Genomic DNA, 27,976 nt, shown 5'->3' on the forward strand with positions numbered 1-27,976 from the left:
TGAGCACTACTGCAGTTGATATTTGCGATTTATAAATCTTATTATTATTATTATTATTATTTATTATTATTAATATTATTCGTAGGTTAATTATTTTGATAAATAGTTATGTATCCATATTGGTAATTTTTATTTAGAATAAGATGCAGAGTGGTCACAGCCTATGGGTCGATGGTCCGGAAGCACTAGTTCAAGAGCCCCGCTCCCCATGTCGATTTTACTTCTTGTAACGCACTTCCTCGATTCGCCAGAATATAAGCTATAAAACATTGTAAAACATACTAAAAAAACACATATTAAGCTTCACTAATAATGGATGATTTATAAGAGAGCTTTTGAATTAGCATAGTTGTAGTCTGTCATTCATAAAAACGACCATAAAACTCATTCATTTATGTTACTTTATGTGCGATATATTTTTTGTATAAATTAAACACATTATTCATGGCATATCCATTGAAATTATTCTATTGCAGCTAAAGCTAAATTGCAGAAATAATTGAATTACATTACATTAAACAAAAATATTTAAATTATATAAAGCTATACATTTGGTAAAATTACCAACATTATTAAGTTATTATTATTATTATTATTATTATTATTATTATTATTATTATTATTATTATTATTATATACAAAAGAAAAAATAATTCATTATTCAATATATTTACATATAGTTTTTGCAATATGCCTATAATATATTATTTGTTAACCTTTGAAATGCAGGCCTATTTTATGTTCTGTTTTGGATATCATTGTACGCTTCGTGTCGCCTCACCATCGTAAACGTCATCATCGTCATCATAATTATTATTATTAAGTAACAGAAAACATCATGTTTTTCTCCACAGCATCAGAAAGTGGCGAATCGACAACATCGCAAGAAGATGCTGTTCCCGCCATCACATTAACACATTCTCCGAACATATCGCCTCTTATGGACAGAAGGCGTTCAAGTTTTGTCACCCCACAATTCCCACTTGGCACCTTACGTCCGGAGCTGTACCCTAGCGACGACGTCAAATCTGATGGAAAGCGTTCTAAGTCTTTTTCTGGGGGAAGCATAGATGAATTCACCGAAACGTACGGGTCCATGACGTTCGCCATCAGATATAGCAAGGCTTCACATAGGTAACATTAATCACAGTACACCATGGGAAAGTTAAAAAAAAAGAAAAAAAAGATAACTTCCCAACGGCTGATTGATAATATATCTATAGCATACTTGTATGTTATTTTTGGAACAATTAGGGTGCTCAGTACGCGTAGCTCTCTCGGTTTAGAGTTCACGCTTAATAATTTCTGCGAAGACGAAATGATACTGCGTCGACATTTGTAACGTCGAATCAAAATTCTAAGTCAAGATCAAAGGCGCTAGTGCATGGTATCAGTAGAATGAGCTTATTACGTCTGAATTTGAATAATATTTTATATGAATTTCGTTAACGTTTTGAGGGAGAATTTGGCGCATCGGTATAACTTTATGTTTCCATCAAAAGTCAGGTGCCTATAGCCCAATGTGAACACTTGTTTTTGTTCATTTGTGTCCCGTTTGTCCAAGTGGAAGGTACTTGCTTTACTTGTCTTTCTCCGCTCAGGTGTTTTAGCTGGTGTTGGTATGTTAATACTCTAGAGCGATTTCGCAATCTTACGAAAACGATAACGAATACGAATACGTCATTGTCGTTATCGTCATTCGTGCCTAAAACATTCCTGACAATATGGTGTATGAGCTAAATATGATCCTTGATTCATGCAAAAGGCATGAATCTCCTACTTTCTGACAAATATGCTACTGTAGGGGAAGGGTTGTCTTAGTAATTGATGACGTAACCGGTTATCGTTTTCGTAAGCTTGCGACAACCCTCTAATACCAAATACACTGCTGGTTAAAAGCAGAAGCATTATAGATTACTGCCAGGGACTGATTCAGTGGGAGGGAGTGGGGCTACTGACCTGGGCCCCTTAATTTTTGAAAATAATAAAAATAGAAAAAAAAAAGAGAAAATTACATTTTCGGAGGTGCCATAGCCTTAAAATGTTGGTCTGTAAATGCTTTTCTTTGGGCCCGGGCTCTATTTCGAATTCTTGGATCCGAATATTCTAATCCAGCGACAGTGGTAATAATGCGAAGCGAATAGACATAATGATAGTATCTTTAGTATGATGCGCATTATTATAAGACCGACCTATAAATCCGAACAACTGTAGGTGGTTTGTAGGCGTTCAATCCGAACACTGTGGTATTAATAGTGCCAACCACAGTAAGTTAGTCCGATAATCGATTGGTTGTGAAAGCGTGTATGATTGTTTTATTAGTGAAGTGGGAAATACAATTCTCGATGCGTGCATAATTAAACCTTAAGATGAACGTTAGCGACGTTTTAGTGACATGACTAGCTAGATTCACATCTAGTAGACGCCAGTCATTAATAAGAAACCAAATGAGGGCCGAGAAATGGACAATGATTATACCGGCTAACCCTCTGACCGAAAAGTGTTGTTATTGTTTAATTACAACACATACCTTAAGGGAAATCCATATTGTATATGAGGATCGGTGGAAAATTAATCTTACACGAATGTCAACGCAGAGCTTTTCTTTACCAGCACTGTGATAACACTATTAGTATTTGAGAATTGTATCAGATAAGATGATACCTTTAAAAGAAAATAGCAAAGAACAGGTCTGTCCCCTACGCTGCAGTACAATGTACATTTTTGCTACCCACTGCAAAAGTTTTTTTCACGTTTTGCGATTTTTTTGCCTCACTTCTTTTACCTACTACAAAATTACCTAAGTCATTTTGGGATATTTTGCCTAACTCAATGAGTAATAAATAGGATAAAGTCCAAAAGTTAGAACACAGATGCTCTAATCGTGACTTAGGCTTCCAATCAAAAGGAGATTCGAGAATGAGGCTGATCACTTTATTGTGGGGTGGGGGTATTTATGGGAGTCAGAGGTCCAATGGAGATTAGAAACCTAGTGGGGTAAACGGGAATATGTCCCAGAAGCAGAAGCATTACAATATGCTGTATGTAAATGTTGAATTCCATTATTGTATATAGGTCTAATTCAAGAGGAGAAGTGTGGTTTGATTTATCCGAGAAGGGGTTTGGACGTACCATAGAGTCTTTCCAATGTTTTTTATTTTTTTATTTTATATTTTTATATTTTTATTTTTATTTTTTTGGCAACTGAGGTATTACTTAGTCATGTTACCCACCCACGGTCTGTGAATGCCAATGCTGCGATCACTACCTGCAACAGTATGGAATATCCCCAGGGAACTATATGTATTCCATAGGGATTTGATCCAAATTGCCAGGGTAACCATGTGAAACGTATGATGATGCTTTATATTAGTAATTGTTATCAAACATCATCTGACAAACCCCATTGAATACGCAGCGTTAATATTCATATGATAAGGTAAAATTCTCGCCGAATGACATAAACGAGCGGTACTGGGTAAAGACCACTTGAATTCTTGCTTCGAACAAGGTATCCATTCGTGGAAGTCTTAAAAAGATAGGCCTATTTAATGGTGACCTGAGAACGGTCTGGACCATGACATACCTCCAACTTTAAGTTGACGAAGATTGAAATTATGTTAATTATAGACAAAATGTATACTTATACCCGCATAGGAAACGTATAGATATGTGTAATCTGATAATTAACCTTTACGATATAATCATGGGTAGGCCTATGGTGTGTAAGTATTTTGTTATAAATATACTCAAAATAGTTACATCAAAACTTGATGACACAAACGAGAGCCTAAATATTTTATTATTTGCTTCAGAATGGTTGTACATCTACAGCAAGTTTCTGATCTCCCAGCGAAGGGACATGGCGACACGGCATACGATACAGTCGTTTCGGCGTGCATCTTACCAGACGAAAAATTCACAAGCGAATCGAGTGTAGTTCATAAAACATTAAGTCCCCAATATGACGAAGAGATTGACTTCCCTTTGGATATGAAGAAATCGTTAGAAAAACAAGCACTTCGCATGTCCGTCTACGACGCCGTACGTCGCCACAAGTATAACGTCGTGGGTCACGTGATCGTTCCTTTTACGCAATGTGACTTCGGAGGGCATCCAAAAACTTTTAAAAAGGCAATAAAAAAACGATCAATGGTATGCACTACTTTTATTTTCTATTTATAAAAAATGCATGCGTGTATGATTCAGTGAGTTAATATAGAATTGCTTTATTTCAAACCAATTGACAAACACTTAAGCTTGGCATCCATACAATCGCTACACGCTATTTGCCGACAGATTTCGGTGAAGCTGATTGGCCGTTCGAATCGGGGAGCCTTCCCGATTGCGCAGGGAACTGCACGCAGTGCAACGATTGCACTGCAAACACCGTAGCGACAGTGTAGCAATGTTAAGGAAACAAGCTTTATGTTCACTCCATTTTGATGACCTCACGCATAAAGCCTTATTTACACTAGACACGATTACGAGACGACTACGACACGATACAGATGAGCGCAGTGTTGAAGAATACAAACTACTGGATGATATGTCGGTGTCGTAATCGTGTCTAGTGTATGTGGCTTAATACTCTTGTAAACGATTTTCGGTACAAGTACTTAATCCTACGTAATCTAGGCCCGTATTCATCAAAGCTTCGTGTTGATAAATGTCCCAAGAGGCTATATCAAGCGTTCATTCAATGTGTTTTCCGTTAAGGATCTAATTCATGAACTAAATAATTCCCGATATTTTTTAGTCATGCAATTGACATAATATTAGGAGGTGTGGAGTGACAGTTTCCGTAATATAATACTATAATAAACTAGGCATAAAATTACAATAATTTATGAAAAGAGAACAAAAACGCTGTCAATTTTATTAGGTTTAATATTTGAAATAATACTAATTCTAAAAATATTATGCAAACAGGCCAACTAATCATTATCATAATGTTGATGATGAAGAAGATACTACCACTACCACTACCCATACCGCTATTACTAAGTACTACTACCACTACCACCACCACACCACCACCACTACTACTACTACTACTACTAGTGCGGCTGCTATAGCTACTCCTATTGCTACTGTTGCTGCGCCTACTAATAGTACTACTGCTACTGCAGCAGCTAGTGCTTTTACTACTATTGCTACTGCTGTTGATACCACTATTATACCATTACCAATGCTGCTACACCCACAGCCACACTTTCTGTTATTTTTGCTGCTGCTGATACTGCTATTACTACTAATATTTTTAATACTATTATTGGTTTCTGCCAGATAACTCAACATTTGGGTCGTTTGATGTTGACATTAGCGTACCTACCATCCAATGAACGATTGTCTGTAGTTATACTACGAGCTAACGGGTTACAGGGTAAAGAAAAGGAATCTAAAGAACTTCAATCGTTGGGTAAGTTAGAGAAGTAACCGACATGTTATGCAGTGCAGTAGAAAGAAGGGAAAGTTAAGTGCAGAGAACTAAATTGCACTTATGGTCAATGTCGATGGCGAGGTAATGAATATCATGGAGACTTAGGGAAAACCCCTAGTATTATTTTCGCTAAGTGTACATAATAATAGATATGGAAAGTGTCTGTTTCTCATAGCTTAATTTAAAACGACATAATCTATGTACAGATGGCCTCAAATCGTTTTGAAATTCAATTCTGAGTAAACGATGTAAGCTCTATATAATAATATGTAAGCAATGTTGCTGAGCGTGGTATACTTATATATACATATATATATGTATGTGTATATATATGTATATGTATATATATATATATATATGTATATGTATATATATATATATATACTTTAACGTTGATAAAGATGGCAGGAGCTATCGAAATATCCGTTTAATTTTGTTATACCTTAATAAATTTGTGTTCCGCAAGTCAACTTTCAATGATTGTACACCGTTTTTTCATTGCTTTTGCATTTTATTTCACTTGGAGCATACATGCAAACCTACTCTTTAATATATATATATATATTGGGCATTATCAATTGGGACACATTTCTATGGCTGGAATTAAACCCGCCATCTCTTCGCTCCCATGCGAGTCTGATACATCATAGTTGATTATTTCGATCACTGTTTCTACCATTATTTGCGTGTTTGTTATAATTATATCTATAGAGTAATTTATTTTATTAATACTCCAACATTTTTTTCAGAGCAATGAGGTCATTGCTCCAAGAAACACGATCATTTTATTTCATTACGGTTTTTAAACACTTAATACGTTTGATCGTTAATGCAACTGTTGACATAATACCGTATATGTTCCTTTTTCATTTTTTCAGAAACGTATGTAAAAGTATCTCTCATGGTAGGCGAGAACAAGGTTAAATCTCGTCATACAAACGTTTCAACCGGAGCAAGTCCGATTTTTACAGAATCGCTGACGTTTGTAGTTCCCAGTGAATATATAAGCGACGCATGTCTTGTAATACAAGTTCTGCAGAAGGGACATTTTAAGAGAGATGATACGATTGGTAGGTTGATTCTAGGACCGTACATGTACACAGATGGTCGGAATTTAAGCCATTGGGGCAGAATGGTCAGCCATCGTGAAGCAACCAAAAAGTGGCATGATTTATACTTATAAACATTTTGAAAAAAAAAGTTGATGTTTTGTGATTTTTTTTAGACACTGCCACATAACAGCTGCTATTACTATTGCAAATATTTTGTGCTTCTCAAATTTAGTTGGCACAACTGACAAATATATTTTTCGAGTTAAAGAAATGGAATTACGCCAATTGGTATTATATGATCACTGAGTGATATTGACATTTTTTCTCCGTATCCAATATAGACCTAACAGGTTTGGCTTTGTATCTACTGTATTATAACTCTCTATAGCTATTGCTTAATGAAGCTTTCTAGTATCAGTGATGTTCGCGTCGTGAAATTCACATGTGGATATTTATCGAATGTGCGTTTTGTGTTTGTCACCACTTGGACCTAAAGGCAACTTGATAGTAGGTCTATACGTGTAAAAGGACTACAGTATATGTAACCGGTCTCTCCGGCACCTCGCTTCCACCACGGGGAACTAATGTACAATTGAAGCTGCGACTTACGTTATGCAAGACTACACCGACATGTGTACAGGTTCAGGCCCATAGCTCTTCGCCTGTTCTATAGAAACAACCTATGCGATGAAAACAAAAAAAAATCACTCATGTTTTGTAATATATAATCTTTATATGTAGCTTAAAGAAAGTAATAGTAGGATCGGAGGACTAGCAACAACATTGTGCTGAATTATTGCGTATGGGCGTGCGTAGCCAAAGAGAAGGGGTAAGTAACTTCATGTTCAGGTAGGGGCTGACATAAACCTAGACATCGGAGTCCTCCTACACTTCTGAAATATGCAATGAGCTTTTTAAATTGCACACGAGCCAGATGTGTACTTTTAGACCTCCGGTTCCAAGTCCTTATTCGAGTTCAACCAACCTAACCAATCCGGAAATGAGCGATTTGAACCAGTGCCGATATTAAGGCTATAAGTTAACGACGCCCCTGCTTTACCACTCAAAAACTTCCAAGCAGATGTTATTTGTCGTAAGCCGTCTATAGCATTCTTGCCATCTTGAACATCGACATTGGTCGAGCTAGATAGTTTCTTTAACTCGACAAAACCTAATAAAAGATTTAATGAGATTTGGAAAATTTACAAGCCAGAACTTATTGGCAATATATTGCGACAATGAATAGACGTGGCTAATCCAAACCTGCACACAGAGTTTCATTTACTGTTACGTGTTTAACACTCTAAACAACGACTTAGTCACTGTCTAAATATTGCTAGGCCCAATTACACTGTACTTACCTTGTTTAATAGATGCAACCTGTTATTATCCTATGCTGGTAAACAGTGATCTACTCTGTTTCTGAATTCCTCCTGTCTCCTCTTGTTTTCTGGGCTAGCAGTATATTTTATTTAGATATAGGTTGTACGCCTATTGTTTTCTTGTTATTATGTACTTGGGAAACAGCGTTCTGATGTCTTATGGGACGCCATAGTGAGCACGTATGATTACTATTACAGTATACTGTATCACAGACCCTATACTGGTATAGGGTCTGTGACTGTATATTGTTATTGGAGACGGCTGCCGGACACGGTGGTATATCTTATTTTTTTCCTTTTCTGTAAAACGTAACTTTATTTTTATTAATTGGTGCAGATAATTATATTCTGTAATTACTAAATTATTACGCATACAAACGTGTTTATGATATGAAATTCAGACGGTGTTGTGGGATATTCATTAATATTAATTGATTCTGAAAAAATATCTAGCGCCACCAATCGATTACGATACTTAATATCGCAAATAATGCTTAAGATGGCTTTTGAAAAAAGCGCTGCACATACGACCGAATGATGTGATTACGCCTGGTCAGCAATTTTGCTTAACTCACGCAAGTACCGTAAACAACATGTAGCAAAACCTGCTCATTAAAACAGTTCAAACGGGAGAACTCGAATCAATACAAACGTGCCTTATATCTATAATCTATCTGTAATCAGACACGTTTCAAAGACGTACAGTATCGACACTATTTATTAAAAACATTTTGTTATAATATGTGATATGGCATTTGTTAATTACAAAAAAAAAACAACTCACTTGTACATAAACAAAAGTAATAACATATGATGCAATATTAAAGTTGTGTTCACATGAATCATACGCTTCACCCACCGGTGGTTGCTTTCTACTTTTACAAATCATGGATACATACGTATCATACACAAGATATAATATGTATTCGAAATATGTATGTATGTATATATATATTCCTAAATCTAGTGTTGCTGCATTGCTTAAAATTAAATTAGATTTAAAACAGTTGTAAATTCGTTATAAATCATGTATGGTAACTGTACGTTTATTTAATTTTGGATATTTTACCATCTTATGAATTATATAATTATATTTGTTTATTTGATTGTCTTATTAGCATTTCTTTCGTTTATTTTAAATTGTTTTATAAAGTTATTTTCTTTACTTTTCTTACTTTTTTACATGCTAAATAAAGTTTAAATTATTATTAACCGTAACACAGACTTGCAAATATTCTTAAGGTTTATGATTTCGATATTCCACATCCTATGGTCTTTGTTATAATCCTATATCATATATGTTAAATAACTGTTTCTCAAAGAAGTATATAAATGTATGTAAATATTTGTTGAATATGACTGTTGTAATGGAGATCTGAATCTTAAATCGACTGACAGAACATTTAAAAATGAGAGAATTAATTGAGCGATTAACTGAATACCGGTAATGAATTTGAAAAATTAAAACTGATGACAAAATAGTTGGCCTGGTAAATGTTGTTTCTTTAATCTACTTTGAAATAAAGTAGATCGTATGGCTCTTTATGTCCAGGCAGACAGCTTATAAACCGTGATTTGTGTCATCGTATTCATGCTTCTTTTTTTTTTTTTAAATTTCACTGTAATTCGTTTGATCGTTTGAAAAATACAAAGGAGTATATCACGTGGTTCTTTGGTAGACCAACTGAATCTTGTGTCCGAATACAAAATGCGAACAATGGATTATTAAAAAAATAATAAGCATCTTCATTATTCCCTATTGCGTTATTATATACGGTAATAATAAACTTTTACTCAGGGAGCAATCCCATGATACATCCTTTCATCCTTTTGGTTTGGTCCCACAATTGAGGCAACAACTTACTCGAAGGTATTCTTACTAATTCTCAAAAAATCACCTCCATCAACTGTTACCATTCATTATTTTGCAATTCTTCAACTGCCATAACAAATAGGGCCTACTGTAGTTACCATATCTTGACATTCATTTTTACATTTTACTACGATAGGCTTAATGAACTCGGCAATTATATATTAGGACATAGATTTGTTTCAGGCTTGGCAGATCACATGGCATATAATAAGGACTGCCCCTCAAACCAGTTACGCCGAGACGTAGTAGCCAAGAACTAAACATTTAGATAAATACGGCTTCAAGGCACATCAGGGTTACTAATAGGTCAGATTTCCTGCTTCATACTTTCGTTGATGGAGATCAAGCCCGATTATATCATTTTAGATGTCGGCGGTAACGATTTAAAACTGTCAAAACTACCAAATTTTATGTGACAAAAACATAAGACATGCCTAAATATGGTCTTAATGACATCACATCATTACTACAGGTATACCACAATTTTTGCTTTCAAAGAAGCTTTGATAATCTGGACAGAGCTCCAGTATGAATATATAGTACAATTTTTCATGTCATTTTGTTAACATAGCCTGTGTAAGTGAATGTTTGTTTGCCTTATCTATCAGCTGAATAGCCTGTGTAAGTGAATGTTTGTTTGCCTTATCTATCAGCTGATCCTAAGTTCCTTAATTAACTTGCAACGAATAAAAGCATAAACATTCAAGATTTATTGAAGTCAATAGGACTGTACTAAGTTTTCAATGCATACAAGCGACGTTGAAAACCTATGAAAAACACTCTCGCACAGAATGACAAGGTGACAAGGTGAGAGCAGGTTACACGTTAATGGCTGTGCCGCATGCCTAAACTTTACAGTTATGACCGGTATTACAGCCAATCAGAGACAGGAACCCGACGATGTTTACACTATTACAGATATAGAATGATGAATGTTACTGATGTTGTCAAGATCATTAGAGCTAAGCTATGTATCAAGTAATCAGAATCAATCAGGCAAGAATTATTATTCAAAATAATCACATGCAAAGATATGAGGAACTTTTAGCGTGTAAATAATACAGACACAGAATGACATAGAATTTTATTTCATCCTTCACATGAAATTTAAATTACCGTGATGAACCTCGTTCTCAAAAACATGATACAAGAAATACGGAGAAAGCCTTGTACTTTCTTTTTTTTTTGTCTTTTGTGGGGGTAACCCACTTTTATTGTCTTTTTTTCATTTATTTTCAATATTTTTTTTCCTCCTTTTATATACATACTTTATACAATACCTTTAACAAACAGCATTAGGACTTATTACCTTCTTTCTTTACTCACATATTACTATATCTTATCTTTCTTTATACATAATTATTTATAAAGACTGCAAATTAAATACACATACATTTAAACATCCCCAAAAAAACATATTCCAAGAGGTTCGTCTACCCTATCCTTCCATTTTCCTATCCACAGTGCATTTGTTTTTGTTTTGTTTAATGCCATACCAGATACTTTACAAAACGACTCAATAACCTTCACCGCTGTGTGTAGAGTTTTTTCATCTCCGACATACAGTACGGTATCGTCTGCCAACTGGCTAATTCTAGCTTCTATATGTCTGTGCTGTTCACTTATATTTGGTAATTTAATTCCCTTGTAAGAACTATTATTTCTTACATTACATGCCATAACCTCAACAACAATAATAAAAAGCAATGCTGATAACGGGCAACCTTGCCTTATACCTTTATCCATGCTGAAATTTTCAGAAATCCACCCATTATTCGTTGTTACACATTCAACCTTATTATATAACATTTACAAAGCCTTGTACTTTCCTATTTTTAGATAAATGGATGTTACTGGCTTTCAACTGATGAAGGAAAGCTATTTATAATATTTAAACAACGAATTAACTATTGGACATAGATCAGGGGTGGCGCCAGAATTTGCCCGACGGGGGTTGGGGGGGGGCGATGTCCCCAACGGGGAAGGGGCGATGTTCCCGACGAGGGGTCAGATTTCCCCGACAAAAGCATAGTCGGCGTGGTCGAGGTTCGATTAAAAGGTTTCGAAAATTTGGACAATTTAGGGGTTTCAAAGGCTTATTTAATCGATTTTAGTGTCTACTAATATGTAGAAAATACATATAATTTTTTTTCTCCCCGACGAATTGTGCTTTTTCTCCCCAACCGGGGCCCTCCCTCCCCCGACGGCGCCACTCCTGACAGATTCAAGGCAAAGACAAAATTAAACATTAATGAATGCATACTCAGTTTAGTGTTGTAAATGGTTGGAATTGATTAAGAATATTGTGGATGCCTCACCACAGCTAATGAAAACGGTAACCTCACATCTTTCTTTTTGCTATTGTATTTCTCCCTTAACAACTAATACACGCATTGAGGACAAACTACAATCTTGTTTAATTCCTATGATCCGATCATTTAGCATGTGATACGACGTCCAAATCCAATTATTTTTGCTTTACGACGAGTTCATGTGACATGCTTCTGCGAGAGATTAGTTGCACCATAGTATATATTAATATTACTGTACTCGGTTCAAATATTAAGTTAGGGAATATTAATGACGAGAATCAAATACAAAATGTATCGTTTTCTTACGAATATGGTGGAAGATTCTTGTGAAACAAAAAAATACACTCCGATAGATATAATTGGGAATCTGAAAAAATCTTAAAGTTGATTTTATGATTGCTTGCTCATTTTACTAACAAGATCAAAGAAAAGAGACCTACCAACATTGATTTGGTAAAATATTTTTTGAGAAACGTACTGTAATACACATTTACAGTACTAGTTTGATTCATGAAAAAATATATACTATAACTCATAATTTGTTGTAGGCTTAGTTTTAAAAAACTGTAATAAATATCTCTGACCAATATCTTCGAACTAGCCTAATTAAAATAGATATTTGATGCTGACTCATCGTGTATGTTTACCAGCGTGACCACCATGGAGGAGGAAAGGGCCCCCGATATGAGAGGGGAAAAACATATTTTATAGCAATTAGCAAATACACATATTTGGATACAACTGTAAACATATTATTTATGAACAAATTGTGTCTAATTGCTCTAGTGCGAAAAATTCACGAACAAAACGCGCACTCTTGCGTTAACGCCAAACGGGTTTAACACTGCTCCAGGGTGACTAAAAGCTTTAGAATACGTATACAGCATATTTTCTACTTTCTACACGTAAATACACTGTGCAGTTTCTTATACTTTTCGATTTCTTTGAAATCGGCACCAGATTTCAGAAGGTAGTCTGTAAGAGTGACCCAGTCTTTTTCAAACTTCTTATTTGAAATGCTTGCGCTCGAACAATGGGCCAATTCACTATTTCTGTACTGATGGATTTGGATTAGATTTGCAAGCTTAATAAAAAATGTTAAATCTGGAGTTACCCAGAAGTCTTTTGGGTAGGACGAACAACAATGCCGAATCAACATCATCAATATTGTAATGTCAAAAGTATTGATATCAGCTTTCTGTGTAAACATTTTATTACATTGATCTTCGAAAATTCTAACCGATTTTAGACATCCGTTTTTCCTTTCATTAATCAAGAATGTTCCAACATTAGATTCTGACAATTTGGTATTGCTTAAGAAAAATTTTTTCATTGTTTGCGTTCCGACATCAAACACAAGTGAGTTAATTGTGCTGAAGTTAACTTTTTCATCCATATACGTCTGATCTGTATCTGTCAAGAAGAAGAATACACCAAATAAATCAATCAACCAATCAAACAGCTAAACGACCAACAAGGAAACTAACCTGCAAACTAACTAACCAATCATGAATGAATATATGAATGAACCAATCGATTTATCAATCAATTATTCAATCAATCAACATACATTTTAGACAACGTAAATATCCTAGAGCACAAAACATGTTCAGTTCTTGTTATCTATATTTCACCTTTTAAGTGACTGTTTTATTTATATTTTATCATTACAGTATTATTTTTAATGTTTTTACTTCTCCCATTTTTGAAAGTTTAATTGAATTAAGTTGAAAAAAAAAATAACCGCAAGCTCTTTTTGCTGGTTATTAAGATAATCACAGTCTCGTAGTGTGTTGTTAATTTACCTTTTAGTTCCTCTATTAGGCGCCATGGATTCCGGTACTTCTCTATTTCTTCAACAGAAACACCCATATCTTTGAACATTGTCGTAAGTTTCTTCCACTGCTTGTCGAACTCCTCATCCGTAACCCTGTTGTTGCAACTGCAATCTAGAACAGACTTCTTAAACTGATAGATACGGACAAGATTTGACAGCTCGGAGTTGTCCTCGTCTGGAGGACATTCCCAGAATGATTCTGGTTTAGAACCATTGAAACAATAGCGTATCATCAGAATCAGTGTGGTCATGTCAAAGTTATCAATATTGGCATCTGGTGAGAACACCTTCGAGTCTAGGTCACCAAAGCCGACGTACTTCAAGTGAATGTCGTCCTTCTTTTCTATCATGAATTCTCCGACATCTGATTTTTTCTCAAGCTTACTTTCTTTCATAAAGAATCTGCGCATTTGTCCGGTACCCAAATCGAGGATTAAACATTGGATTGAGTGGAAATTTTTGGTTTCATTAACATAAGACCAATCTGTAAAATTGTAAATATAATGATTGTCAGTATTTTCTTATTGATCAAACACAACTTGAAAATCTTGTTGAATGTTTAAATATTAATACTTTCATAATTTCTAAATGAAATTGTGATTTTTTTTAATAGATAATATCTGTATACCTGCCACAAATGAATTTAGTACATGACTTGTTGACATAGCTGTATTGTCACTTGATTTATCACAAATCATGAGCTCGTTCTGTAAGCAGCTTTCAAGGTCTTGAAAGTGTGGTTTTTCAGGAGTTGAGCAAACAGAGCAAAGAATTTGCAGAGCATAGCCGACACGTCCCTTAGACGGATATACCTCGCTTAGGTGTTGCTTTAAAATATGCAGAACCTGAGGAAAAGTTGTAAAAAGGAACAAATCTTCTACAAGAAAGCACATTTGGTGACGCGTAAGATATAAGGCCTAAATATTGCACATAGCCTTTATCCCATTGATAAAAATAAATGGATATATAAATAAAATGTAACAGTGAATAAAGTCGCGTACCTCCATACATGCGATTGGATGCGGCTTACGTGTTGGCTTGTTGATGCCGTGCTGATCTTTCTCTGTTCTTCGTGTTATTTCAAGCTTAATAAATTAAAAACAATGACGATTAAAAGGACAAAAAATTATTGTGACTTTTTGATTAGTGAATTGCTGAGTTAGATTGACACCAGTGAGTGACTTCCTTTTAGTTTTTTATTTTTGACAAAGGGGCATATTAGATACCACCTAAAAGCATAACTATTACCTTCAGGGATTGTTTGTTGTCGATGCATATTCGACCAAGTCTCAGGTAATGCTTATCATCTAATCCAATTTCAGCCTGATTCTGAAATAACTTCGGGTCCTCATGGCAACATTTATCTTGACTCAGGTCCACAAACTTAACAACCAAGACATCGTAGACAGCATCAGGAAGAAAGTCACTAGGCGTTACGTATATGGATACAGTCCTCCCATCGTCTGCCTTGACTTCCAGGTTCTCAGTCTTAGTCTTCATCCGAGAAGGGACCACAAATATACGAGTACCGTCTTCAGATCTCTTCTGTAAAAGTTGACATCAGAAAAATAATTCGGAGCTGGTTTACGAGAATGTTAAGAGATAGAGTTTATGATCGAGGAAACATGTTAAATCATATTCCCTTCCATTTCCTATTTTTTTTTTTTTTTTTTTTTTACAATTTAATTTTGAAAGTATTATCTAAAGATTAATTTATAGTAAAATACGAGGACATCTTACACCCCTTTTACACTGCAAGCAACATTCCGGACGTAACCCGGGATTTTCCAATACCCGGGTTAAAAGTTGAGCCTAGTTTAAACATCAAAAAGTCCGACTCGGGGTGCAAAACATTCCGGGATGGACATGCCTAGGACAATCCGGGTGCATTCCTTCCAGAGTCGCCAGTGTAAACAGCACCGAATTTGATTTCGGAATTAGGCCTTACCTGGCGCCTACCGCAGCTGTGGTCAGGTAGACCTACACTTTGCTAACAACGGGCTAGGCCTAGACACTTTTCAAATTAAACCCTCAACGCTTCGGTATAGACTTGATATCAAAACTTCTGATTTAATTCGCATAATTTAAAAAAAAAAAAAAACAATTTGCAGGTATATTGCTTTAATCAAAGATACTAGAAATACAAGATAGAGCACTCGCATTGTAAAAATGAGGCGGAAATCGTGCCGGCGGCGCCCTTCTTTTTAACCATGCAAGTTTTCTATACTTCATGCCCAACGTACAGGGCGCCCTTCTGTTGCTAAGTATATCCAGAACACGGCGCCCTTCTTTTTCCACTAATGGAGGAAAACTTTATCACTAGAGTGCGTCCAGCCATACGATTTTGCGCTATTATTGTTGTTTTCTATACTGATCTATAGGCTTAATTGTGTGTTTTATTTGGATAATAGCAACGATTTCTACCTCCACCAAGAAATTATGTACTGACCGTTGTCACTGTCTGGGTACAATTGTACTAATTGTACAAATGTGTACAATTTTTTTTAATTGAGAATTGACAATAAAATACGCGACAACTTGGTAACGAAAGTTTGGTTGAAGTTTTTTTAGATCGTACTGGGCGCCCCATTGTTTGTATTCCCATTTAATATTGACAATATTGTGGCTTCGTGACGCGTGACGACAAGGAACTTGAGCGAAGTGATTATCACCATCGCAACAAAAACTGAGGGTGGTATTTGAACCCAAGTTTGCCGGTGTAAAATGGGAGCATCTCGAGATCAACCCGGACTTTTTCATTCGATGTAAATGGGAAATGCACCGGGGATCACTCCGGAATTAACCCGGGTCGATTCTGCCCTTGGCAGTGTAAAAGGGGTATTAGAAACACAAGATATAAGACTCAATAGAACACTCCCCTTTCTACACTTATGGAGATTGTTCACATGCAAACCTGGCAATCTGTCTTACCTTTTCAAAGAGGAGTCCAAATAATTTCATTATTTCAATGAATTCTTCAAAGATTACGTCATTATCGTTACCACTCGCAGTCAGTACATCCCTCCATAAATGACGCACTAACTGCTCTGCAAGAATGCCTTCTTCATCCAATTTACGCCAATGGTTTATCATTACTGGCACCTAAATTAAAATTAACAGCCATCAAAGAAACCATTTCAGTATTTGAATTTAACTGGATTTATTTCGGAGTGATACACACCAAGGATAGGCCTAACCCACGAAAGTATTTCCAGTGGAGTCGTTCTGGTGGTGAATGGGGCAATACACTGGGAGATAATCACCTACTCTTTTCCGAAGAATGTACGGAGTTCTTTAACATGCACATGGGCCATTTTCCACAGCGAAACGTCTCATCCAAAAAACGGTGCGATTTTGAAACATGCATTACTTCAGCTGAAACCCAAGGAGAGCAGCGATGGGAATTGAACAGGAGACCAAACGATATCAACGGTTCAGCACACACACAGTGGCTACAACCAGTTTAGCAGGATAGCTAGATTCTAAAAACTGATATAAGTCATGTACAAGTAATCGTAGAAACATTGCAGTTCTCTTACCAAATCATTTGGGGGTTTTAACTCAGGTAAACATATTTTAAGTAACTGAACGCACTGAAGCCCGTCTGCTATTCAAATTCTGAGAATTTAAAAGCTAATAATGTATATTGTTTATTAAGATCATTAAATAATTAAACATACCTTATCAACGTCATCAGGGTTTACAGCTGTGATGATTTTTGTGAAGATTCCTATCAGAATTGGGATGTTAGTAATCACTGAATTCTTTAATTTCGTGTTAGTTGGAGAATAGAGAATGATTCCAAGATCATTAAAGTAGGTAAGAACGTGGATGACGGTTTCTTTGGCAATACCACAGTTAACAGCAATCTTAGTGATCTAAATAATTATTGAATAACATATTAGCAACGTACAGCTCAGGTCAAATAACTTACTTAATTTGTCCTAATTGAGTAATCAGCACAGAATATTACATTTACACAACTAGTAATGCTCCATTAGCACAGTGTTATCATGGAGGGTTATGCTGCTCTCAAAATAGCACCAAATGGAAAATGAACTATTGATAGTTTGAATTGCGATCAAATTTACATTTGCAATGTTACTAGTATTATTCATAAGCTGATTATAATCTTTTTAAAAATTAATCTTATTGTGAAATGTAAGTCGAAAATACGTTTAATCACCTAGGGTGTTTAACTATTAGAAAAGAAAGTACAGTATATAACCTCTTTTATCGACATGCGCACTGATGTTTTACCAATTTCTTGAACCTTAATCTGGAAATGAACCCACTTTGTAGGAACCGTTTTGGCCATTGCCTTCATGTATCCTCCAACATTTCTTTTCAGTTTGTCAATCATTGCATCTGATGTCGCTGTATTATCAACTGCATACGTTTCCCTGTCGACATGGCATTCGTATGGTGTTCCCTTGATTGCATCGAATATCCTCTTAAACTTGTCTTCGGCCTTTATGTAAAAGTAGGAGATAATTAGTTACGGCTTTGTAAAACAGACTATGAAATGATTGATTTACGTCAAACTGAATGCGCACAACTCTCCCAAAGTCTTACCAATTTCTGTTTTTCCTCATCACTTCCAGGAAGTAGGTCCATGTGCGTACCAATTAAACTTATCGGTGGAGAGCATATGTTTCCATTGATCATCTTTCGAGCTGCGTTACGAGGCAGTACAGCGTGTTCATATATAGACCTTAACCAGAAAATATTCATTTGGAGATTTGTCATTTCAAACTGCCCCTAAAAACAAAGAAAACATTCAATTGATGGTTTACACAATAACTTTTGAAAATAAATAGTATTTATAACTTTCCTATCATTTGTTTTAAGTAAAAACTGAAGAAGTGTGGTGATTTATTTACTTTCAGACAATCCCTTGGTCTGGCTTTGGCATCCATATCGTCTAATAGACTAAAAACAAGACCATAGGATGAACCATCTGTAATAAAAAACTATAAAGAAAAAAAAGTTTTAAATGATAAACAATGATTAGTTGAAATCAAATTACATTATAACTAAAATCTGAAATAAGCTAATCCGAATGTCAACTGGCTCAATATCATTTACACTGAGCTGATGTTTATCGTAAATTGAATTATGCTTGTCATTTGAACGCTTGGTCGGTCACTTTTTGAGATACCGCATGTAAGATATTTTAGTTGCATAAAACCTCATAACATAATCAAAAATTTCTGAACTTAAAGTGCTATATTAACGCATTCAAGAGAATTCCCCACTAACCCTGTGTGTTATGTAATAACTCAAGTGGCCCGCGTAGTCCCATATGCAGGTTATATCACATTGACCACCGAAATAGCTGAGTTCAGAACGCTGGTCGGCAAGTTCTTTAACAAGCTTCTTATGAATTCCATCTGGGAGTTTCTTTTCAAGTCTGTTTGCAAGATCTTTCATTGGAAGATTCATCGAAATAGCTCCAGCACCAAGAGTTCCTTGTCCTCCTGAAAAACATGAACGGAAAATACTTGGAAGTTTATTTGTTGAAATCATCATAATGATAATAATAATGCAAATTACGATGATGCAATGATGGTATTGGTTATGCAAAATGATAATGGTGTTGAGGATCATGATATTCATGATGATGAGATGAAATGTGATTTATTGAAGATAATAATATTATGATGGCAATTATGATGTTTGTGGCGACGATGATAATGATGATATTGATGATGACTGATGATGATAATAATGATTATGATGATAATGATAACGGTTGTCTAATATATTAATGGAATGTTAAAAATTATGGATAAAACTACCATTCTTTCCTTTCTGTAAAGTCGTCGGTGCCATTGTCTCTGTTACTTCATCCTGTAAATATTCCAACATATAAGTTCGTTCATCGGATGACTTAGCATGCATAACTAAAGGCCAACTCAGACAGCGTCGTACGACGCAACCCGACGCGATTTGTTGTCGCGTCGGGTCTGCTGTGTGAGTTAAACGCAGACGCGATGGTCTGCGTCGGGGCCAATCGCGTCGTAGAATATTAAACATGTTTAATATTTCTCACGACGGCTTAAGACTGTCCCCGACGATAAATCGCGTCGGGCTGCGTCTGCCGACGCTGTCTGAGTTGGCCTTTAGACTAATAAAGCTCTGTCAAGACTATCAAAATTTTATTTAAAAAAAAAACCACGTGACATGCCTAAATATGGTCATGATGAGATCACGTCTAGAGCATGGCACATCATGACTATGTGATGTCGTACGACAGATTTTGTCAAAAAAAATTTTGATAATCTAGACAAAGCTTTAGATACACAAAATGTGTTAAAGTGACAATATTTTAGGCAGAAATGTTTATCTTCTTTGAATAATACTAGTTTAGTCAAAGTGTTTATTAAAGTAATACAAAATAGAAATGGCAATTATTAGTTAAAATTGTAAATTAAAGTTATGAATAATGATAATAAACTTAATATTTTAATTAAATCAATTCTACCTTTAAGGACGCTGAAGAAACGGACGAAGTTGTTTTTCTAGGATCAAGCGTGGATGAGGATGCAGCTACATCTGTGTTTATTTGGCTTTCAGTAATCTTCTTTGCAACATTTGCTGCGATTGCGTGCTCGTGCATCTGTGTGGTTAGTTCACATACTGTACAAAATTGAAAATTAATGCAACAAAATCTAGTCATAAAATTAAAGCATAAAATGAGTGGGTGGGGGGTGGGTGGTTGTGTTACCAGGGTTGATTATCATTATCATTTTCATACCTTCCACACCCTTTTGCTCCTCCCACTTGCTGGAGTTCTCACCCATAGTTTGAAAGACAGTTGTGACAATACCATCAGTTGATGGTTCGTGCTGATTGAACCTATTAAAGATTTATAATAGTAATGTAATAATAATAATAATACAAAATTATTAAATATAAGCAACAATAAGCCTTAGCAATTATAACCTATTAGCCAACCAATTATGGACAACAAGTTATAGTCTATGCAAGTGTGTGAAATTAAAATCATTTCATAAATGATTACAAGTCAGCATTCCTACATGTTAATAATTTGAATTAAATTAAAATATAGGTAGTCTTAGAAATTATACAGAACAATTTTTTAAGTAGCAAAAAATGTATACATACTTCGTAAGAATTGAAAACAAAAACATTCAAATTCGAAGGAAAATAATATCTCATACACTCATATAAGAAAAAAATATATAATTACCCTCTGCCAAGCATGGCGTTAACACAGCTGGTCTTTCCTACTCCTTCATTTCCAAGGAACATGAATCGGGAATTAACGACCGTCATTTCACCATTTTTTATTTCATCTGTAAATGCTTTAACGGCATCTTCACCTCTGGCAGCGATTTCTGATGGAATTGATAATTCTAAAAGAAAATAATATCAGTCATTAGTGATATTAATGGATTTTTGACTTTCTTTTACATTTTCGCTTCAAAATTCAATCATCTCTTTTGACCAATTATATGTAACAACAATCAATGTTATGATGATCCATTTTAGTTCCTGATTATAAACAAAAAAAAAATACAGAGAGACACACAAACAGGGATGGCGCCAGGAGCCAGCACCTCCACCACCACCCCCCCCCCTCCAGTCGGGGAGAAATAACCACAATCCGTCGGAGAAACAAAAATTGATATGCATTTTCTACATATTAGACTCTAAAATCGACTAAATAATCATTTGAAACCCCTAAATTGTCATATTTTCGGGGGCTTCGCTCCTGGCACACTTTCGAGGAATTTTGAGACGCCCGACCACGCCCACTTTTCTATCGTGGGGGGATATCGACCTCACTCCCCTTAAACTTGTACGCACCTTCAATTAAGTCGATGAGTTCTTCCTTCTTTTTATCTCTTGTGGTTTCGTCATATTCACTACATTTGTTCATACGATAAAAATCTAGAGGCGTTTTTCCACGCTGCAAATATAACGTTGCAACAAGTCAGATGGTCCTAACTACATCACGTGAGACCATTTTAGCAACGGTAACACGAACGCCACTTTTTTTTTGTTTTTTGGGTTGCAATAATGGCCTTTCTCGAATAAAGGAACACTATGTCTTAAATAAATACAGCGCCATCAGCGCCTAAATGAAGCTTCACGATCATAGAATGATTTTACTATATACTCTATGGCTTCGACACATGAATGATGCCCACATTATTCTCTTAAAGAATTCACACGAAATAATATTTAAATAATGGTCTGGAACCAAGGCTAAGATGTTGTATTAACTTCCGCCTCTCAGTTAATAACTTTTTAAACCTTTTATATTAATTTTCATATACATATATTTTACAGTATTTGTTTCATTGTTTGTATATTACAGTTAGCCTTTTGATATTTTCTTTATATTTACCCACAAGTTGGTCACAATGCTAAGAAATGTGGAATTGTTTTGATTTATGAAAATATAGAATATACTACAGTAATATTATTGTTTATTTCATTTGCATGAGCATAAATATACGGCCATTGACCATTACCCCATTTTTTAGTGACAGTGACGCACCATACGTCAACAGACACAATGTCGTCTGTCGGTGTGCGTCATAACTACAAGAAGCATCTAGACAGTAATGTAGGGGTGTCCATCCAAGCTGCAATAAAATAAACAATTTCAGGTTTGTTATAATACATATACATAAAATGAATAATCAAAATTAAGACTAGGCCTAGCTAAATTAAATTCAGGATTAATAATAATAATAATAAAAACACAACAGTAACAACAATAAGAATATAAATAATATTTATTCAGTATATTGGATCAATTAGGGTTAAGGTGTGGTAGTGTATCCTGCTGATTATATACCGAGTGTTATGTTGTAATGTTGAACTTGTTTGTTGAGGGAAGGATTCGTCCATTTTATGTGAAGGGCTTCTTTGATCTTAAGTTGATAACTGGTGTTGGCCTGATCTATTATTAAAAATTATTTGCGTTGCTATTGGATTTGCATGGTTAACTGTTTTTCGGACTTTTTGTCAGTTGCCAAGTGTTCCTTTATTCTAATGGATAGCATTACATTACAACATAACACTCAGTATATAATTAGCATACCCTACCACACCTTAACCCCAATTGGTCCAATATACTGAATACATTACCTTTCTACTATGTGGCAACAAATAATTACTAACAATAATAATAATAATAATAATAATAATAATAATATGAATAATAATAATAATAATAATAATAATAATAATAATAATAATAATAATAATAAAACAATAGGCCTAAAATAATATTCAATAACTATTTTAGTGAAAAATATCTACATATCTCATGAAATAGAATGTGATTGCAATCAATGCATCAATGATTTATTTCCATGCCAGTGAGTTTTATTAGCTTTAGGTAGGACGGGAGTCCGAGATGGCCGAGACTCAACAGAACGTGCTGACCAGGGTTCACTTAGGAGATCAATCCCTGCTTAGAGACGAAGGCTGGCTTGGCTTGGATTGGAACGTTTACCTTTATTTCTTTTATTCTTTCACATTTCCAAACATGTCTACACTTGTTTTTACAGCGCATAGAGACTTTTTGTATTTTGCACTTTATACTATAACATTTCAAACCATTAACCATTGTTGCCAAGGCCCACAAAACGATGGCGTACACGTACGTAAACGTGTGTGTGTGGGTGTGGGTGGGTGTGTGTGTGTATTTGGGACAAAAGCATATTTCTGACCCTGTCCTAATTGGTCAGTAGTTAGTTGAATGAGACTCTGGAAGAAAGGTCCATTCGTTTACAATGACCATACAGCTTCGATTGTTATACTCACTGCGTTTGCCTGGTTGTTGATGTGTTTAGTTGTTTTGTCTAAAACGAGTTTCAATGCTGATGCGTACGCATATCCTGCCAAGTTATGAACTATGGTATCATCAAATCCCTACAACACAATAGATAACAAAAGATAGAACATATAAACCACATATTAACAACACAAACCACACACAAAATCACTCATAGGTCTATGTTAGTTACTACATTTTTCTTTAGTAAATATTGATAATATAAGTCAATATTTTCAATGTTGTTCTTGGGGTAAAATTGTGGGAAATTCCAATCTTAATGAAATCATAATATTGTTTTAATTTTAGGCCTATTATTATTAAACCTAAAAAATAAGACTAGGTATTATACGGTATTTCTTATATTGCAAACGTGAAATGAATATGTGGGTCTTTATCCGTATACTATTATACGCTCATATCGAATCCGTATTGTTTGTTTTGCTGAATAATGATATCAATTAATAACGTAGAACTGTTTTATCAATAATAAACAATAAAAAAATAATAATTATAATTATTGTTTTTATTTTATATTAACATAAAAATACAAACAGAAACAGAATCCTATCTGTTGTAGTGCTGATACTGTATGAAATAATATATAATCCGACTTACCATTGCCTGTTCAAGATTCTCTGCTTTCGTACGTTCTATGAGAAGCAACAGGACGTCCTCTGGCACGTTACGTCTATACATAGTGTTCATTATTGGTGTTCTGCCGCTCTAAGAAAACAAATACACCAGATACACACATACATGTTGGTAATACTCACTAGGCATATGTATTGACGAAACGTACTAGAAACAAGTTATGTCGATACATAGCAAGTATTTGGTGTTTTGCTAGAACTACTCAACGAAAACAAGTACAGAATACTATATAATGTACACATATTGTATATAGTGGTGATACTTTCTGGCAGAGACCAGAAAAGTAGCTAAGACCCGGTGGGTGTTCATATGCAAGGTCCGTGGGACAATAACGATTATGTGAGACGTTTTAGACCGTATTATACATTTTAATATAATTTTTGGGATCCAACTAGTCACGGCTAAGGAGGCTTAGTCTGTCTGACCTACGGCGAGAGGAACTACCACCCATCCCCAACCCGTCCCTGCTGCCGCTGCTGCCACAATGGTATGACAATTAAGTTATGTTAATCTGAATGTGATTTATTGTTTGTTGGGATGCGTTTAAATTCTTTAGTCAAACAAAACCTTCATTTAGTATAGGCCTAATCTTATGCTAGGGACTTTGAACTCCCTCAACAATCCATAATTCATATTTAGATTTTATAATAGACCATTGTTACAGTTTTGACCAGTGTGGCTTATAACAACGATAAGTACATACCCTATCCTTTCTGTTAACAAGATGCTTTTCAGTCTTACAAATCCTTCTTACTGCTTGCCAATCATCTCTGAAGATAGCGTCGTTCAACATGGTTCTGTAAGATAATGAGCAGACAAGATTAATTCGATCACTTTGCTTTTTCATCCAATTTAGTAGTGCTGCATATTGATTTTGTTGGTGTCTATTTCCTGTACAGGTACCGGAATACATTCAGTATAGGGCCTATTCATTTTGGGATAGGCCTACTGTACAATTATTCGCCTGTTTGTTTATCTTAATAATGCATCAACATTTTTACTTACTCGGCCATATGTAGAATCTCCATGATTGGGAGAGGCTGTTTCTTGTAAAGTTAGGACATGTCGGATGTTAGGTCTACTGTGGCATCGTGGAAGGAAGTAATCGCGTTTTTATATTATACCAGTACTAATATCGGAGCTGTGTGATTGGTTAATATTTTCATGTGATAAACAATTAGTAACATTTATATACATATATAAAACTCATTTGTTTGAATAACGATTGTGGTTAGTCGCAAGTGTTCGATCAGTAAATAGAATGACTAACACAAAGTACAGATCTAGGGTATATCAATTTTAGTCTTATAAAAAATATATTCGAATACTCTATAAATGATTGTTTGCGTAAATACTATAGCCTGAAACTAAAAGTAAATCAAATGATCTTTGTGTCCGATTAAAACAAACAATGCCGAAGCGAAAGTAATAACGAGAGAACTAGCTCATAAGGGGAACTAAGATGAAATATTTATCAAGCAAACATAAAAAAGAGAAGGAACTGACAAAAACCGCTCGATACTTGGATTACCGTAGAAAAGTATGTGGCAAAATTTACAAGATTACTTCTTGTTTAATCGAAAATTTGGTCATGACAGGTCGTGGTCGGGGGAGGGGGTAGGCCTAAGGGTAGGGCAATACAAATATGTATATAATATTTAAAAAAGAAACATAAAGGCCTAGGCCTACTGTAATAGTCCTCGTGTGCGCACATCGCCCCATTTATGTTAGACATTGATACCTCGATTAGGCAAGCCTTTGTTGACCGAGTAAGTCATATGTTGAAGAAAATTGCACAATTTTGTTATTTTTGAGAGCGTTTGGTCCTGGCCCATCATTTTTTTTAATTATCAGATCACAAATTAAAAATTTAGATCTTAAAATTCGGAATTGTGCTTCGTGCCACAAGAACCGGTTTTAGGTCAATTGTTCAGTTCATCCGAGTTGCAGATCTCCAACTAATTGTAAAGTCAATCAGATATGATACTTAAGTTTATAGAGCAACTAGGCACCCGGGAAATAACCAAGGAAAAGAATGTGTTCTTCAACAAGATATTAACCAGTGATGGACGACAATTTCATACTATTCAAACAAAAAAAGAAGATATTATGCAAAGCCGCGCACAAAGCCAATATAGTTGTTCTCTTGGTGCAACATGTGTGACTGCCTTCGAACAACTTCTCTCTAAGACTATTCAATTGAGGTATTAAGCTCGCAGGAATGTAGACAAGAAAAGGATGTAACTGTGGAAGACACTAAACGTCGAAGGGAAAAGAAGGATGAGAAACAAATACATATGTTATGCAGTCTGCCCACTAATGTACGCCTAGACAGAATGATACATTCTTGTGGTGTGTGTTTAATTTCCTGAATATGAAAAATTATACAATTAATCGTTAATATTTCCAATTTATTAGGCAGCTTAACAATAACACGAGTCACAGATTGGTGTGAATTTAATGCCATATCCACGATTACCATCGGGATGGGGTGCAAAGGTGGTGGGCAGAGCCGGTTGGATCGCAGCTTCAATTTTCCACATACTATAGTAGCTTTAATGCAAAATTGTGGCCTAAGATAGATTGCTGTTAAAATGCAAAAGTTATAAGATTCCTTTTTAATCTTTATTAAGAAAACAACTTATTTTAACTTAACTTTTAACTTAATAGAGTACGGGCCTTAAGTGCTCTTTAAAAAGGCAAATTGTGGTTTTGATATTTTGTGATATTTCTATTGATAGGCTATACTTTCTCAATACTTGGAGGTATTTTGAAATAAATTTAAATCTAAATTATGAATCCTAATTTTTACATTTTTATGTTATTCCACTCCAGTCAACACTAGCATGCCAATGAGCCATTTCACAGCTAGGTCATTTTGAATAACAAACGAGTCATACAATGAAGGATCTATGTCAATCTGAACTGAATTTTATAGCAATAATTAATGTTTATTTTTCTTTAAATCTGGCAACAACATGCGGCAACAACTGTATACGCTGTGAAGTTAACTGTTAACTAATAAAAATGTATAAAACAATATTAGACAATGAATGTGTATGTGACGTGATTTTCAACATGCGTAGTTGCGACTATGTAATAGATTATTACAGATTAAAATAAAAAATTATGTCTATGCTCTATAAAATAATGCAGTTTTTATTTTATATTGATTTCTAATAAATCAGACTCAAGAAGTAGTCTGTAAGTATTAGAGCGAGCAGTCTTTTGCATTTGGACAATTTATAGCTCCATGGGACAATATAACGTTAAATTGGTTTTCTATACAACTTGGTTTTGGTGGTTATATCGAAACAAGAAGTTGCGTAAAGGAAACCATATTTGAACAAAAGGCTTTTGTTTAGCAGGTAGTGAGTTTGCAATGATCCACATATTTTACTTCGTTTAGGTTTAGGTCTAACATTAAAGTATAATATTGAGAATAGAGCAATCATCCACCTACTTGTAGTGAAGTAAATCTAAAACGTATTCATCATGAATTATGATCACCTGACGTGATTAAAAAATGTCAGGGGCAGATCCAGAGATGTCCGAAGAAGGGGGACCGAAAGTGGGGCAGATCGAGACAACACTACCCTAGGA

General features: G+C 35.1%; 2 protein-coding genes across 7 annotated transcripts in view; one reads left to right on the plus strand and one right to left on the minus strand.

Moving 5' to 3' along the window:
- The window catches only part of LOC117109959 (synaptotagmin-15-like), a 45,670-nt gene extending 37,017 nt beyond the window's left edge, over nt 1–8,653 (plus strand). For all 5 annotated transcript variants that reach the window (XM_033252466.1, XM_033252469.1, XM_033252470.1 and 2 more), the window contains 4 exons: nt 855–1,134; nt 3,816–4,155; nt 5,290–5,422; nt 6,322–8,653. In XM_033252466.1, coding sequence (XP_033108357.1) covers nt 855–1,134; nt 3,816–4,155; nt 5,290–5,422; nt 6,322–6,626 — 1,058 coding nt within the window. In that variant the 3' untranslated portion in view covers nt 6,627–8,653. The remainder of the gene's footprint in view (nt 1–854; nt 1,135–3,815; nt 4,156–5,289; nt 5,423–6,321) is intronic.
- Nucleotides 8,654–11,022: 2,369 nt separating this feature from the next.
- On the minus strand, nt 11,023–26,559 carry LOC117109925. 2 transcript variants are annotated; one of them, XM_033252408.1, is made up of 21 exons: nt 25,379–26,559; nt 25,077–25,170; nt 24,338–24,445; nt 23,710–23,817; nt 22,407–22,520; nt 21,736–21,838; nt 21,116–21,281; nt 20,660–20,760; nt 20,387–20,541; nt 19,701–19,752; nt 19,162–19,379; nt 18,783–18,872; nt 18,475–18,660; nt 18,128–18,370; nt 17,580–17,777; nt 16,831–17,001; nt 15,148–15,444; nt 14,901–14,984; nt 14,528–14,744; nt 13,868–14,383; nt 11,023–13,475 (listed from the first exon to the last, which is right to left on the minus strand). In XM_033252408.1, exons 1-21 carry the CDS (start codon nt 25,399–25,401, stop codon nt 12,955–12,957), a joined length of 3,765 nt encoding a protein of 1,254 aa, XP_033108299.1. In that variant the 5' UTR covers nt 25,402–26,559; the 3' UTR covers nt 11,023–12,954. The 2 variants fall into 2 exon arrangements, with proteins under 2 accessions (XP_033108299.1, XP_033108300.1); XM_033252409.1 differs by lacking the exons at nt 23,710–23,817; nt 24,338–24,445; nt 25,077–25,170; nt 25,379–26,559 and having other exon boundaries at nt 22,433–22,517.
- Between the last annotated feature and the right edge of the window lie 1,417 nt (nt 26,560–27,976).

Source organism: Anneissia japonica, unplaced genomic scaffold (assembly GCF_011630105.1).
Source record: "Anneissia japonica isolate Jap-2015-1 unplaced genomic scaffold, ASM1163010v1 scaffold585_len4108843_cov191, whole genome shotgun sequence".
Lineage (NCBI taxonomy): Eukaryota > Metazoa > Echinodermata > Crinoidea > Comatulida > Comatulidae > Anneissia > Anneissia japonica.

What these genes read in the sequence shown, in the direction of transcription:
- LOC117109925 (XM_033252408.1), bottom strand. Translation starts at nt 25,401, where the DNA reads ATGGAGATTCTACATATGGCCGA. An exon ending in GAGATTCTACATATGGCCGA is followed by an intron (nt 25,171 to 25,378) that starts GTAAGTAAAAAT and finishes ATTATCTTACAG; the next exon opens with AACCATGTTGAACGACGCTA. An exon ending in AGAATCTTGAACAGGCAATG is followed by an intron (nt 23,818 to 24,337) that starts GTAAGTCGGATT and finishes ATTGTGTTGTAG; the next exon opens with GGATTTGATGATACCATAGT.